Genomic DNA, 15,863 nt, shown 5'->3' with positions numbered 1-15,863 from the left:
CAGTTGCCCCATCTGGTTTAGCAGGGGTCCAACGTTGTCCTTGCTTTTCCTCCAGCTCCCCACGTATCTGAAAAAGGACTTTTTGTTGTCCTTGATGCTTGAAGCTTGTTGGAGTTCAGTTGCAGCCTTGGCTTTCCTGGTTTGCTTCCCTGCAGAACCAGACCAGTGCGGAATAATCCTCCTTGGAGGTGAATCCCGTTCTCCATCCTTTTAGGCTTTCCTTTTTAGCCGTAGGAGGTCCGCTTGGTCCCTGGAGAGCCAGGAGGGCTTGCTGTGCCGTCTTGCTGCCTTTCCTCCGTGTTGGAATAGATTAAGCTTGTGCATTGATTTAGGGCAGGACGCTCAATAGTGTGGGCACAGGAATAGAAAGGAGATTAACTCTCAGGTGAATGACCTGGAGGGTAGGGAGGGCATCAAACCTAGAGAAATGGCCTGCCTTCTTACCTCATACTATGAGTGTGCTTGAATGGCTTTCCTGAGCAACCTGCTGATGGTAGCACATGTACCAGTAAATGATGCCTGAAAGCAAGACTTGAATTGGACTCAGAGGGAATAACATTCCTTTCCCACAGCACTTTTTAAAAGATCAGTAAAAGTTACAAAATGTAAAATGAAAGCCGCTAGGGAAGAAGGTAAGAGATCATTTTCAGGGAACATGAATAACTTTATAGCTACAAAGATCTTAATAAGAAACCTGCTCTAGCTTCTCAAAACCAAGTGACCTTATTACTGAGTAACACTTTTGAGTTCCATTATAAACAATCTTTCTGTCATTTAAAAATCACATGCGCTGTAGAAAATGCTTACTTCTACAACACTCAGCATTTCTAGACAGCTGAATCTCAGAAGAAAGGACATGCTTATGATTGTGCATTGTCAGTGTTATTAGGCAGCATAGCTAAACTCAACCTGGTTTCCTGCCATGATAACCTGGCCTTGAAGGTCTTTTTTAGTTACAGCCAAAAAAAGGACAGGACATTCATTTTTAAATGTCAGGGAGGACCACCATGACTCTAGATGTTAAAATAAGTGTTTTTTGCTGCAGAGCAAGTTAATAACAGCTATTGGAAAACCTGGCCTCCTAAAAACAGACTGAGATTAAAAGCCGTTGTCCACTGCACTGAACTCAGAAATACACATCCTGTGTAGAAGGTAACATAACTATAAATAGCTATGTGCTGCTGTACAAATAGTTCTAAATAATCAATTTGAGAACAATTTCTGGTCCAATACCCATTACTATAAAGCAGAGGTCAGCAAGCTTTTTGGAGCAGTGGACCAAAGTAGCACAACTTGATGCAAAGGCAGGCTGCTGCTTGCAACATGTTCACTGGTTTCCTACTGCTGAATTCCCTGTTTTCCTATGATGCTGAATTTCCACTCATAGCCTACATTGCAAACCAGATATGATCCATGGATCATAAGATGCAGACCCCTGCTCTAAGGAATTTGATTTTCTGTGGTCTTTTTTTAAAAAACGTTTAGCATTTTGGTATGTGCTGAGTCATGTTGACCTAATTTCAGGATGGCATGTATCAGAAAGAGAACAAAGTAATTTAGAAAAGTAAGTAACATAGAATAGTTTTTCATTAGAAAATGTTTAGCATATTGTGAAGAGTCCTAGAAGCAACTTACTTGTTAGTTTAATTGACAGGGTCTCAAATTATTAGACTTACTGATGTCTTTCCTTTTAAAAGGAAGGACATGCATCAGAACACATTTTGCTTGCTTAATTTGTTAACTACAGATTGTTTCTTACCAGGTCTAATTACAAGTGAACATCTGTTTGTCTCTAATACATCAATGGACTTCAGAAAAGTGGACTTTGACAGACTCCAAGATCTAGCAGGCAGAATCCCACTGGACGCAAGTTTAAGGAAAAATAACAGTCCAGGAGAGTCAGTTGTTCTTAAAGAGACTATATTGAGGACAAGAAGAGGCTATTTCAGTATGACGTAAGGCGAGGAAAGAATCTGATTAGTTAAACTGTGAGCTCTTAAATTAGCTGAAACTTTAAAATTAATCTTACAGAGGAAACTTCTACTATTGAGTATAAAAGAATAGTAAGAACAAGGATGGACAAAAGTAGAAAGGCATTTTGAGATCCAGATGGTAAGGTAAGAGGTAGCAAAAAATCTATAAATACATTCAAATAAGAGGAGGCTCAAAGAAAGTGTATATCTTTTGCTGAATGGGGAGGGAAAGTTAATGGATAATCCAGAGAAGGCTAAGACTTGTTTTACGTCAGTTTTCAGAAAAAAAATCCTGTCAGATGACTAGCACAGTTAGTATCAGTTATCAAGAAAAGAGCTGGGGAAAAAACAAGTTACAGATTACTTTGTTGCCTTCAGATCACCAGAGACTGATGAGATTCATCCTCAAGTTCTTAAGGAACTGAATGTAATAATTACAGAGCCATTAACTGTAGTCATTTAAGAACTCATGAAAGTTAGGTGTGGCCCCAAAAGACTAGAAAAGGGCAATTATAGGACCTGTCTTTAAAAGGGGCACAAGGAGAACCCAGGGAATTGTAGACTAGTCAGTTTAACTTTGATAACCATATCACTGAACAGTCTGCATGTAAGAATTGTCCCTACTCTAAATCAAGATCCCATGGAACAGAGTCACCTGGAATGTGGGGAACCCTATAGATCTAGAAATTTGGCAGCATGGCTAGCGGTGACAAGACAGAAGACTGGAGCTGTGACAATTAAAGGTTCTGCCTATTGTCTTACCACCAGATTTACAGACCTTTGATATACCTCAACTGTAGTAGGGCTTTGATGCTTTTACACAGTCTCATAAATAATCTCAGGAAATATGATCTAGTTTAATCTTACTAAGGTGGGTGCAAAATTTAGGATTATTAAGGTGGGTGTATAATTCATTGGATAATCATGTTTAAAGAATAGCCTTCAACATTTCAATGTTAAATGGGAAGGAGGCATTACATGAAGCTTGCAAGAGTCTGTCCCCAAGGGTATTGTTCCATATCTTCTTAAATGATGAAATTTTGCAGCACTGCAACACAGCCAGTCATTTCCTATATTGCTTGTGGGCATTCAGTTGTTTTATTCCTAAATACAGCACTCTGTAGTGTCCCTAATGCATTTCAGACCTTTTCTCCACTTTGTCAAAACCATGTTTCACCCTAATGCTATCTTGTGGAGTATCTACTACGCCACCCCTATGTTGGTGTCATCTCTGACTTTATTAGGTGTACCCAGAAGTTTTAGTAGACCACAAGGCTAAATGAGTCAGCGATATAATAGTAGGAAATTAAGATGGTCACATACTGGGATGTATTAACTACAGTGGAGTACATAGATCCATAATTCTTGCCTTATGGTTAGCACTGGTGGGATATCACCTGGACTACCATGTCCAGTTTTGGGCACTACAGATCAAGAAAGATGTGGACAACTTGAAGAGTGTTCAAAGGACAGCAGTAAGAATGATCAGAGGTCCAGAAAACATGACATACAAAGAAGGGTAGGAAGCACTGTTCACTTCTTTGAATAAGCAGTGTAAACAAAGTAGTTATTTTCTAATTTTTACATCTTTACTTGAACTATGAACATTGTGTAAAAATTCTTGGAAGCTTTTTCCAAATATGCTGAAGCAAGGTAGTTTTCTATGATTAATATGAGGGCACTGAAGATGTGCAACCTGTTGAACTTTTCATTTTCTGGAGGCTACTTTCACAGAGTTCTAATGATATTATAGTCTAATGCAGAGTTGCTGTTGAGAAATATAGTTGGTATTTCAGCATGTTATGGTGTTGGGAGTTGCACAGCCCTCTTCAGTGGGCAGCATGAAGACAGAGGTTTATGGAATTTCATTAAGGGTGCGTCTAGTTGATTACTGTAATTTTTTTTTAAATGTTATTTTAATTTACGTTTAGATGCAAGGCTGAAGCGTCCTCTTGTGATATGTTTCTCCTTTGTGTTATGGCAATATTGAGTGTTTTCCATCAATATTCCACATTATAGGGAATTCCCAGTCTGTGTACTTACTTTTAAATGTTTGCTTTAAGTGGCGGTGGTGTTTCAGTCTCAAAAGGTCAAAAATGGTGATTCAAACTGATATTTGGATTTTTTTTTAAGAAGAACCAATTTAAGCCAAACTATCTAAGCTGTGGAAGAAATTATGTTAGAAAGGGTGCAATAATTTTAAAATTATATTAAGAAATAATTTACTGCTGCTTTCCTAATTCTGCAGTAAATCTGAGTAAAATAACACCAGTTATCCCAGTCTTTAACTAGATTGTTTTAAACAGCTACATAAAATTCTGTAACAATCAGCTGTATTTACATTGGCCAGGAAAAAAAACAGAGCTTTTACTTAATCATACTAACACTGCTGGCATGTTCTTCGATTAAAAGCTTTTGCTGACTCAGTTTGAATTTGGACATGAAAAGTGAGCAGGTCTGTTGTGCTGGATATTCAGTTTTTAAACTGCTTTATCCTGAATAGGTCAGAACTACTTTCCACACTAAGAAATAATCTAAAGACATGCCAAAAAGAACCTTCCCCCCAATTTCTAATGACATTAACTTATCAGTAACACAAATGGGGGACTGCTTAGGAACTTGGAAAGCTAAAAGCAGCCAAATAGTGTCTCATTTGATTTGATAAATATATCAGAAACTCTGCCTAAACTGATAGTTAAGGGTAGCCTTTCCTGTCAGCCTAAAGGGTGTATTTAGCAAAGGATCTAGAATGCGAACCCTTATAACTGGGCCCCAGCAGCAGCACAGTCCAATTGTGGAAGCTCTTCTGAACCTCTGTATGAAGATGACCCCAATCTCCCTTGTTTCTTGGTCAGCTTTGGTCTGCATTGGATTTGGCCACTTTCCCATGCACTGCAGGCATTGAGCACCCCCTTGAATTCCTTTCCCAAAGTTCTGGTTCTTCTGCACTCTGCCTCCTCTCTCTCTAGCATGTATAAACACAGTTCACAGACTGATTTATGTAGGATAGTATTACTCTACCAGCTAGAGCCATGAACACAGCTTTGGCAGATTATGCAAGTTAAAACAGTAGTGGGGAAGGGTGGCTCATAGTTTGGCTTGGTTGAGTGCAACTTAAAGGCCAATAGTGTACACATGCAAAAAGAGAAGAAAAGCAGAAGTGAAAACCTGGTCCAAAGAACCTGTTAATAAATTGGGTTGTAGTGGTTCCAGATCCCCCTGTGACTAAACTGTTAGGCACAAATTACTCTGGCACAGAATGCTGTTTGCCTATGTAGTCCATAGATAAACTTGAAATCTTCAAAACTTGATGAAGAAAAAAATCTTTACTGTGTTAATTTAAACTTTTCATTTGGCCAATTTAAAAATGCCATCAATTTTAAGATTTAATACCTAAAGTAATACTGAAGAATCAAAATGTAATAATTCATGTCAAGTTGCTCAAATTTTCAACATGGATAAGAGAAAAACTGAACTATTTCTAAAGAAATAATGTAACTTAAACAGTCATCTCCAACTTGATTTGAATGCAGTGCTTAGAAATGTAAGGCTCTGGCCAGTTTTTGGTTAGTACCCTGAAAAATTCCAGATATATTTTTGCCAGTTTAAGCAATCTATAACATTACAAGAATGTAGTGTAAGAGCTATAGTATGCTAAGCAAGGTTCCTTTCCAAGTCACACTCAGACCTACAAACTTCCCTTTAACTAAACAACTTTTCTGCTTCAAATGGGAGGAATTCAAGCCTCTAGAAGCAAGGCAATTCATTATTTACAAAACGTAGGGTTTTCGTTTTTGTTATCTTTCTACTATAGGTCCATATATAAACTTGAAATCTTAAAACTTGATGCAGGGAAGACCTGTCTTTGTTGTGTTTATTTAAGCACCTAATTATTGGGGGAAAGGTGTGGGGTAGTGTTAACTTGGACTTCAGTCACTACCATGATTGAGTTGCAACTTGGCGCTTAAATTTAGGCGTAGAGGGCGTATCTAGTGGTACGCTTTACTGCTGAGTTGACTAATTAGCCCCACAGTGAAGTGTTACCATCTACACATGCATCCGTATCAGGGCACAGTAAATTAATTAACTCCTCTGTAGGATAGTACTGTCCAGGACAAGTACTGTCTTACAGTAGAGTGATTTATGGTGCTGTAACACTATGTAGATGGTGACCAGGGCTAGCTGGGGCAGGGAGGGTACTACAGCGAGGGGGCTGCCTGCCAGCTAGCCTCACATTGTAGTGTCCTTGTGTCCCAGCCACCCCCTCCTCCACCCACTGTCACCACCTGGAGCCCAGGGCTGATCCCCTGCCAGACCAGGGATACTCTGCTGTGGCTCAATGTGCTGCAGTCCCAAGCACATGTAAATGCTGCACCTGGGAGAAATAAACTCTGGCACTCATATTATGCCAGAGTTTATTTCTTCATCCTAATTGCATATGTAGATGCACTCTGTCTCATTCAGAAGTTCCTAAATAAGTCATTACCAAAAGTTTCCAGCCATACTTTACATGTACTGCGAAGGGCAACACGTTCATCAAGTGATACCTTATTTTTTCATCTTATCAGCTGGTGACTGGAGTATGGGAAGGAGGATACAATTTCTTCTGTCAGGATACACACAGCGGAGGTGAAGCTGACATGAAGGTACATTCACTTCAGACCCTCAATTTTTTTTAAAAATTGATTGCTGTTGATGAGTGAGGAGCAGAGCAGTATTGATCGTTGTTCATGTTCCGATTAAACAAGCCTTCCCCCTCCCCCTTCCTTTCTCAGTGTAAAGGAAATCCAGTATAAAGGTAAGTCCATAATATGATCTAAGCATGTTTGGTATTTGGAATAAAACACTTTGAACCTGGGCATGTGTTTAATCGATACTTAATGCACATGGCATCTGGGCATATATTTAGAATATCGGTTTGTAACTGTCCATATTTAGCCATAGCTCCCTTTCTTCCCACTTTCCAACATGAATGCTGTCTATCAAACTGCTTTTCCCTACCTTCAGAAAAAGTCTTATGTTATGATTCTCTGTTGAGGAGTCTCACTTCTGAATACCATTCAGACCTGCTTTTTACTGAGAGCACAGCAGTAACATGTTGCCTGTTTTGTCTTACTGTGCTCCCTAGGTGCATTGCTATAGCTTCATAAGACATTCTCTGTCATCCTTCTGTTGTATTCATAGTTACAACTTCATATTTGATTTAGAAAGACTAAGTCAAGGAATGGGCTGAAGCTTTACAGACATCACAATAAAAGGCTGTGGTTTGAGATGTTTTGTTGAGTTTAATCCCTTGCAGAGTGAGAAAGTAAAACAAACCCAAACTCTGGAGAATAATATTGCTAAAGGGTGTTTTTCCTCCTCCTCTCCCTTTTAGATCATACGTGTCCTCTGGTGGTACTATTTCTCCAAACTCATCGAATTCATGGATACCTTCTTTTTCATTTTGCGAAAAAATAATCATCAGATCACTTTTCTTCATGTCTATCACCATGCAACAATGCTGAACATTTGGTGGTTTGTTATGAACTGGGTGCCTTGTGGTCACTGTAAGTACTTTGTGAGGAGAAAAACCTCGTAGGCTTCCATTACACTTTTATGTCCCAAGACTGTTACAAATTGCTCCCAAGCAACACTCATTGACTTCAGTCTTTGGCCTGTCCTTTTTAGAGGTGGGTGAAATGTTAAGATGTTGTGTGAAATTGCAGTGGCTGGTGCTGCTCGTAGGCATTAAGCTGTCTGCAGACCTTAACAGTAGAGATTTATTGGACAGGGGTGACATGAAAGTGAAGAGAGAGTAGTTTTTCTGAGTTGCAATATGATGTTTACCATATGCTATATATTGACTCTTATACCTGTCATTTTTTGCCCACTTTGTTTGATGTGCCATGCAAACCCTCAAATAAAGCAGCATCCATCATTTAAAATAGGCTCAAAAGCCATGTATGAAGGTGACTAAACAATTAGACTCAAGAACAGTGATTTGATTTCTATCAAGCTTTGCCACTCCAAGATGTCCTTTCCTTTAATGTATTTTCTTACACAGATGTCTGTAACAAATTATTTCAGTTAGTCTTTGTCCCCTGAGAACTAATGAATTTGACTAAATGCCTCTTTATCTGTTCCTGTCCCCTTGTTTAAACCTTGCTAAATACCACTGTCTGCTGGCAGCCTAACTGTTCTTTAATTCTTTAATCTCAGTTGCTGATAGTTGACGCTTAGTTTCCCAAATGCATTAGCATAGGCTACTTGTGAGTCAGCTGCACTAAAAAGATATTGGCTTTTGCTTCTTAGGAAAAACTTGTTTAGGAAGAGCTTCTATCTGATGTTGTAAGCATAGGAAATAAGTGATGTGGATTCCTAAACCCTCCTTATTACTAAGCAGAACAGTATAAAAACTGTGTACAATTTTTTGTTACTATAAAACCATACTTTTTAACTTTGAAAAAAGTGCATCTGTAACAACATTATTTTGTGGAAAAGTCAACTACCTGTTTGTACAGGCTTTAGTGTACAAACACACTTATTCCATGTTCTTTTTTTCTTTTCTTTTTTTTCCCAATCTAGCTGTTCTGTTTGGACTTTAATAACACTATGCAATTTTGTGATGGGCAAGTAAATGTATCTTTAATAGCAGAGAAAGTAAGTAACTGCTGTAAACAAAGGCAATAAAACTGATAAACTGAGCATCCAAAAATCCCTATCCCTGTGTGTCTTGTAACAGGGGACAGGCCTAAAATTAGACCTATGAAGTTTTTGATTTATGGACGTGTTCTTGTACCTCTATTCTACCTGTTTACTCAGTTCTTCTGAGCAGAGCGTCTTGTAAAGATAAACAGTGCAGAAGCAGAAGGATGACACAAAATGTACTGATCATATGTGCCTCAGCCTCCTTTGCTTGTTGGCCTTTTGCTCACCTCAGCCTTTGTTTCAGGAAAAATGGTCATCAAAGCATTTTAAGTAGTCACCTTTTGAGGCCATCACTTCAGCTTGCATTCCATACAGCAACATGTGATATAATAAAATGCTCTTTCTTTTTCCCCACTGCATTTTAGCATACTTTGGTGCCACTCTAAACAGCTTTATTCATGTTCTCATGTACTCCTACTATGGACTGTCTACTATTCCAGCTATGCGTCCATATCTGTGGTGGAAGAAATACATCACTCAGGGGCAGCTGGTGAGTTACTTATTCTTCAGTCCCTTGAATAAGCTATTATTCTTCAGTCCCTTGCATAAGCTATAATAGGAGGATGGGACTTTAACTTTTTGACTGAAACTTGTAAACTTTTCAGGGGAGGGACAGTGGGCTAGTCTCCTGGAGGTGTTTGGGTACCAAAGGAGGCAGTTGGGGCTTATACATCTATTTTTCTCTTGGGTGCCTAGCAAAATGGTGTCTTATGTACCCTACTAATTACAGTAAGGGCTTCTGAATACAAATCATATAATATTAGTTAACACAAAGGAATTGTGATGTTTCTTTCTTAATCTTTTGTGATTTGAAGCTTAATTTATTCCTGTGACCTAGCAGTGGATGTTCAGGGATTCCCTGTATTCTGGCTATAGAAAAGCAAGTTCCCTCCCAGCCATTTGTAACCAGTGCATTCTTTTTAAGCATTTTTTTCAGTCATAGGCTGATGCTGTGATAACAGAGCAGAAGCTGAATATGACTTAAAGTCCACAGCTAACAAGGCCCTTTTCTTCTAGGACTGCAAAACAATTGTCTTTCTGTCTAGTTTCTTGTGTAGTTGGTTATAAATGGCTCTTTAAAAACTGTTCAGTATTTCTTTTCTCCATCTGTACATTAAATAGGTGGATTTTTTCACTTACATTTGACATGGACTCCTTATATCTATTCATATTACTTTTTTTACTCAGCCATGGGTCCTAAATAAGCTGTGTTGAGCAGGCAATAAAAATGAATGTATTGGGGAATATGTATAAAGACCAATATGTGTGTGTTTGGGGAATACAAGGGTTGTTTGTTTTGCTGCTACCTCTAATTCATAGATTTCAAAACTGTGCCTGAAGGAGAGAACATATTGTATTGTCACCTTGACAGATCAGGGAATTTAGGCATAGACAAGTAATCTGCCCAAGCAGGTCAGTGACAGCAGTGAGTAGATTCAATTTAATGAGATGCTAATTATATGAGCACTGAACAAATGTTGTAGGTGGGTATAAAAAGTTCAAGACCAAGCTAAAGAGTGGTGAGAACACTGGGAGATTTGATTCTTTGTATCTGTGAGCATCTTTCCTCCCAATACAGTGCAACTTCGTCTGTTCCATCTCTTTTGTCCCAGCGTTAGACACTACTTTCTTTCTTTCTAGTTGATTGGTTCCATTGTAAAACTTCCAGATACCTAAAACAATTCCCTGTCAACCAGATCATACCACCTAATGGTATCTATGAAGATTGTCCCACCTCCCCAACCCAGGTTACAGGATGCAGTGTTTGTTTCCCTACAAGATGGATTAAACTGTTTTTTCTGGTTCTCAATAATTTTCCTTAATTCATCAGTCACCATATAAGAATGAAATTTGACCAAGGTCCTTTGCAACACTTAGGTTGTGAATAGTGACAGTGCTGGATGGGGACTACTGACACAACAGCCAGAGGTCCCTGAGTACACCACACCACACCACACCACATGCTGCAGAAAGGTTTCCAGGGTGACCTCATGTAGTTCAGCTGGTCACTCATGGGGAAGGACTTAGAGCAGTGTGTTGCCCACAGAAATTTTTCAGCCCAAGAAGTTCTAAAGCAGTCCCTCCTCTTCCTCACCTGACACACATGTCTTGACATTAGGATCAGGGGTCATTTAATTATGTTTCTGTATTTTAAGAAATAGGAAAAACATCCCTATGATAGTTTTTATATAACAAGTTTATGTAACCAAACTCACCCATGCAAATATTGGCCAGTTTAATCACAGAACAAAATTCCTAGTCATTTGGTTTCCTCACCCCTTTAGACCAGCACCCTCAATCCTTTCTTTCCCCAACCACAGGATTACACTTAAATAGATCGCATGATTTCTATAGATCCAGTGAGGTCTACCTGTGCAAAGGGCAGGAAGTACATGATTAGCTTTTAGGCTGGTATGGTGAAGGAATCCAGAGCTGCACAGTTACATTGTACTTTGGTCCCAGGTAAAGTGGCAATAGATTTTAACTTCGTAATGGTTTTGCATCATAATGAAATACTTATTTTTTGTAAAGGCTGAAAGTGGATTTTATACCTCAGTGCATTTTAACAGTTTTTATTAAATAAAACTCATTTAAAGAAATGGTCTGTCAAGTAGTGTTTGTTTAAAAAAAATCTGATTCATACCAGGAAGGCAAACTATTTTCAGCATATTTTAGTGATTATTTTAACTTGCTTGAAAATGTATTTCACTGGTATTTGTTTTCCTCCTTGTTGCATCACACTCTTTTTTCTCTCTCTTTTTCTCTTTCAGACTCAGTTTGTCCTGACAATCTTCCAGACCAGCTGTGGTGTTGTTTGGCCATGTCCATTCCCTCTGGGGTGGCTGTATTTCCAAATTTCCTATATGATTTCTTTGATTATCCTCTTCACAAATTTCTACATTCAGGTAAAAGTAATATCCATTCATTCTTTGTACCCTTCTGGTAATTATCTATGTTTTAAAAGTGTTGTGCAGTAACATATTTCTTTGAGCCTTGAATTGTATTTAGGTGCTTTTTCCCCCTCTTACGTGAACTTTTTTTTTTGTTTTATTGCTTAACTCCCACCTCCCTTCAACCCGTCTTCATCAAATGCTTTTAGTGCACTGTATATGCAATCAAGGAAGATTAGGAAATTGAATAACAAGCAGAAGCTGAATGTTACCAAATGCTTTTAGCATTTGGTAAATAAAAGAGTGTGCAAGAGAGAAGCAGTGACCTATGAAGCTGATACACGTTTTATTCACATAACATTATCATTGCGGCAAAAATAGAGCCTAACTGTCAGAAATGATAGCATCTTTCAAACATTTTCTCAATATCTTACATCTAAACCATTGCCAAAAATCTTTTTTTTTTTTTTGATCCACTTGCATTGAGATTTGCTGTATATCCAGTACAGCAAAACTAGTGGATTAGCGTTCACTCCTCTGGCTCTAAAACGTATACATAACAACTCATGAAAATTGTATATGATCTCTGAATATGTCCAGAACTTAACGTATATTTCATTGAAAAAGGCAGGAATCAGGCTTTTGTGCTAGGATGTACAAGGCATTGCATTTTTTTTTTTTCAATTGCCATCCAAACCAATTAGTTTTGATGGTTTCCTTTAGCATAATTTAGCCTTGCCATGTGTTTACAAAATTTCTTAACTCTTCCTAACAACATCTTTGTACTGTTTGTTTTCTTGCCCTTTCTTCTTTAGCAGGATATAATCCCTCCACACATGGAAAAAATATTTCACTTTTAAAATTGTGTATTCCAAGTGAATGTAAGTTAATTTTAACGTTTATTTAACTTCTTTAAGGAAACATGTCATTTTATATCTTTGTACTTCTGTGTGTTTTAGACATACAACAAGAAAGCATCCTCTAGGAGGAAAGAGTATCAGAATGGCTCTACAGCCACGGTGAACGGGTATACAAACAGCTTTTCTTCCCTCGAGAACAATGTGAAACAAAGAAAACAAAGGAAGGATTGAAGACCAAACTGAGAAACCATTTTGATATGCCCGACAACAAAATCATCTGATTGTAAGCACAATAAGAGTTGTGCACTGATACTCTAACAGCTACTGTAACTATTCCTGCCTAGAATAGTGTGATTTATGTAGGACTTAACCAGTGCAAACACCCTAGAAACTGTATACAGAATATAAAAGTAGGTTAAAGTTAACAATAATTCTGGGCTGTCACTGACCCCGCTATAGACTGTGGAAGAGAGTATTATTGTAGTATATGACACTGCTGTTGCCTTACTAGTCAATAAGATAGGTGCTGAATTATTGATTCACAATTTCAAAACACTGTAATCCAAACTCATTTTTTACTGTAGATTATGCATGTGATTGCAAAAGTAATTTGTATGATGTTGTTTTCAGTAGATAAACACACATGCCTTAAAAAATTAAAAAGCAGGGCCCAAAGCATATTACTGGTTTGAAAATTAGGCTGTGCTTCAAATTCTGAGTTGATTGACTTTTAAATAAAAGTCAGTTAGAGAAATCCATTGATTGTTTTACTGTCCTGTGTGTGGTACTTAACATTATGTATCTCCGCATGATACAGTGAAATTAGAAATGGCACATCTAGTTTTGTATATTTGGCTTTAACTGACTAAACAGTCACAATCCAGATGGACCAGTTATTTTACCTTTTTAATAGATCTTATTTTTTTATTTTACATGTCACTAATGTAAAATTTAATTGGCACTTTCCTGGTCCAGTAAGACTTAGATATTAATTGTCTCTAATGGCTAAAAATATACAGGGTAGACGCATCTTGTTTTCTATTTCTGTGTATTTCTAAATTGTGTAGCAGTTTTTAATACTAGAAGCTGTGCCAGTTTCAAATATTGTGTTACCATAGCCATATCTGTGTTTTAAAAGTGACTGGATAGTCTGTGACCTACCTTTTGAAAGTTCATTTAAAAATGAAGACAAAAGATGCTTTTCAGATATACTTGTTCATAATTTAAGTTGGCATTTATATTGCTATGTGTGTAGAATACATTGAGCTGTTAATGTGCCTCGCTCGTGAAAACAGGTTTGTTTGTTTGCTTTTAAAAAAAGCAAAATCAGAAGAGACTAAATCATACATAATATTTAAAACAAAACCCTTGAAATGAGCTGGAGATGAGTGTTTGTTTTGTTAATGTAAGTTGTGTGTATCACCTGTAACTTTTTGGCTTGTTGTCTACAGATTTGTTTTGAAATACTTGTTAAAATTACTATTCACTGTAAAATCTTGCCTTGCACACATGAGGAGTCAAAGCAGACATCTCTAGCTGGAATGTCATTGCTCTGGTGGGGTTTAGCTTATGAAGACTTTATTGATTTTACTCTAAGAACATTTAGTTAAATGTGCGAGGGATCTTATTGACCATTTGCTAAAGTATAATGGTTTTGCTTTGATATTTATATAAATATCAGTTTACCATGTTTAATTTTTTAAATACATTTGCACATCCATTAGGGAATAATGAGTTCTTCTCTTCAGCCTTGTGGCTTTTCTTTATTTGTTTTGAGGGAGACACAGTGTCTGTTTACATTTACATTATCAAAGCTTGTGTATGTGTGTCTTCATTTCTAGGTACTGGTTTGCAAAGTCTTTACATATTTCAGTACAGCAGCTGTAACATTCAAAATATGCTGTCTAAATGTGCTATAAATAAACCCTTGGCTCATCTGAATATACCTACATTGTTAATGTTTGACATTTGTTTAATCATTAAAACACTTTTGATTTATCTATGCCTGAATTCCATAGTGCATTTTTATGGATTTGATACAATACCCTATTTTATATAAAGCCAAATTGGAGGTGGTGGAGGGCGGAATTTTAAAGCACAACTGCTAACATTTGCATAAATTTGAAATGTAGTACATTTGCCAAAGTCCAGACATAAAGCATCAGCAAGTGCCAAATGCTTTAGAAGTTCTTGGCTTCACATTTAAAAATGTTTAATCTATCAAGGGGATAATTCTCTCAGTGGAATTACTGACTTCTTTATAGTACAGGTACAAGATTAAGAGGCAAGAACAGCATAGCACTTAGGCATATTGTCTATAAAATGGGAATAATCAAGTTTCAAAACCACTGAGTTCCTGCTTTTATGTTCATCTCAGTGCCCTACCTGTTTCAAAAACATTTAACCAATATGGGCACTCTGATTTTAACAGGTGCTAAGATACCATGGTGATAGGCCAAGAAGTAGTACAACTATTTACCTTGCTCTTTTCCTTCTAGTCTGCAGGCTGTTATCAGAAGAAGACCAAATCAAGGAAGCAGGTTCTGAATTTTGCACTGAAGGGAAGGCCTGGAGGTTCAAGATTATTCTGTTCTCTTCTGGGAGTGAGTTCAAATTCATGGGCCAGTTGCTAAAATAGCTTGGTTTCTTGTACAACATGAATTGAACTTTGAGATTGACAATGTCATTGAGTGTATAGCTGTTCTATGAAGTTTGTAATTACATGGGGTGGTAGAGTGCTGCAGATAACAGGTCGATTCCACAGAGAGCTTTCAAGGCAGAAGCTGAAACCTTAAACTGAAGCTGGTATTTCTAGCTCTTTTCTATAAGGGAAGAGCTCTTGTAGAACTCTTTTCTACAAGAAAACCTGCATAGATTTCTCTAGCCTCATCCCTGTCCCCTCCTGTTAGATTTGGATATTATGTCTGGCTGTAGCTGGAAGACTGGGTGAAACATTCCCACAAGTATCTTACATTGATCTACACCAGCAAAACCAGCACAACGTCTACAGGGGACAGACAGATGTGGTTTAGTTGGTCTTCAGCTTTTACATCCTGTATCTATGCTATGATCCAACAGCAAACAAAAGATTGACGAGATGCACAGAGTGGATCAGATGTCAACGTACCATGTTAGTCAATGTGCAGACTAGAAATTCTGTGGGCACAGTCTGGAAATTGGGTATGTTCCATGTGTGCCACCAAATTGCTATATGATCTTGGACAAGTCATGTCATCTGCCCACCTCCATCTCCTCACTGGGGTAAGACAATACTATTTGTTTTGTAAAGGTTACATGACAAGTACTCTAAGACTGCTGACACATTATTTTTGTAGTGTTACAACACACACACAGCCTCCCTGTTGAGAGCACCATAAAGTTGTTATAAAAGTATACTAACCAGCCATGGGATGGTAGGGGGCTGTTCCATAGCTCTCCCTGCCCCCTAG

General features: G+C 37.8%; 1 protein-coding gene across 1 annotated transcript in view; it reads left to right on the top strand.

Moving 5' to 3' along the window:
• The window catches only part of ELOVL5 (ELOVL fatty acid elongase 5), a 22,730-nt gene extending 8,318 nt beyond the window's left edge, over nucleotides 1-14,412 (top strand). Inside the window, exons 3-7 of the mRNA XM_019537531.1 lie at nucleotides 6,542-6,619; nucleotides 7,351-7,522; nucleotides 9,029-9,153; nucleotides 11,435-11,569; nucleotides 12,514-14,412. Coding sequence (XP_019393076.1) covers nucleotides 6,542-6,619; nucleotides 7,351-7,522; nucleotides 9,029-9,153; nucleotides 11,435-11,569; nucleotides 12,514-12,645 — 642 coding nt within the window. The 3' untranslated portion in view covers nucleotides 12,646-14,412. The remainder of the gene's footprint in view (nucleotides 1-6,541; nucleotides 6,620-7,350; nucleotides 7,523-9,028; nucleotides 9,154-11,434; nucleotides 11,570-12,513) is intronic.
• The last annotated feature ends 1,451 nt before the right edge of the window (nucleotides 14,413-15,863 follow it).

The sequence above is a fragment of the Crocodylus porosus genome, unplaced genomic scaffold (genome assembly GCF_001723895.1).
Source record: "Crocodylus porosus isolate Cpor-Errol unplaced genomic scaffold, CroPor_comp1, whole genome shotgun sequence".
NCBI classification, from domain to species: domain Eukaryota; kingdom Metazoa; phylum Chordata; order Crocodylia; family Crocodylidae; genus Crocodylus; species Crocodylus porosus.
This window is presented reverse-complemented; position numbering and strand designations above follow the sequence as displayed.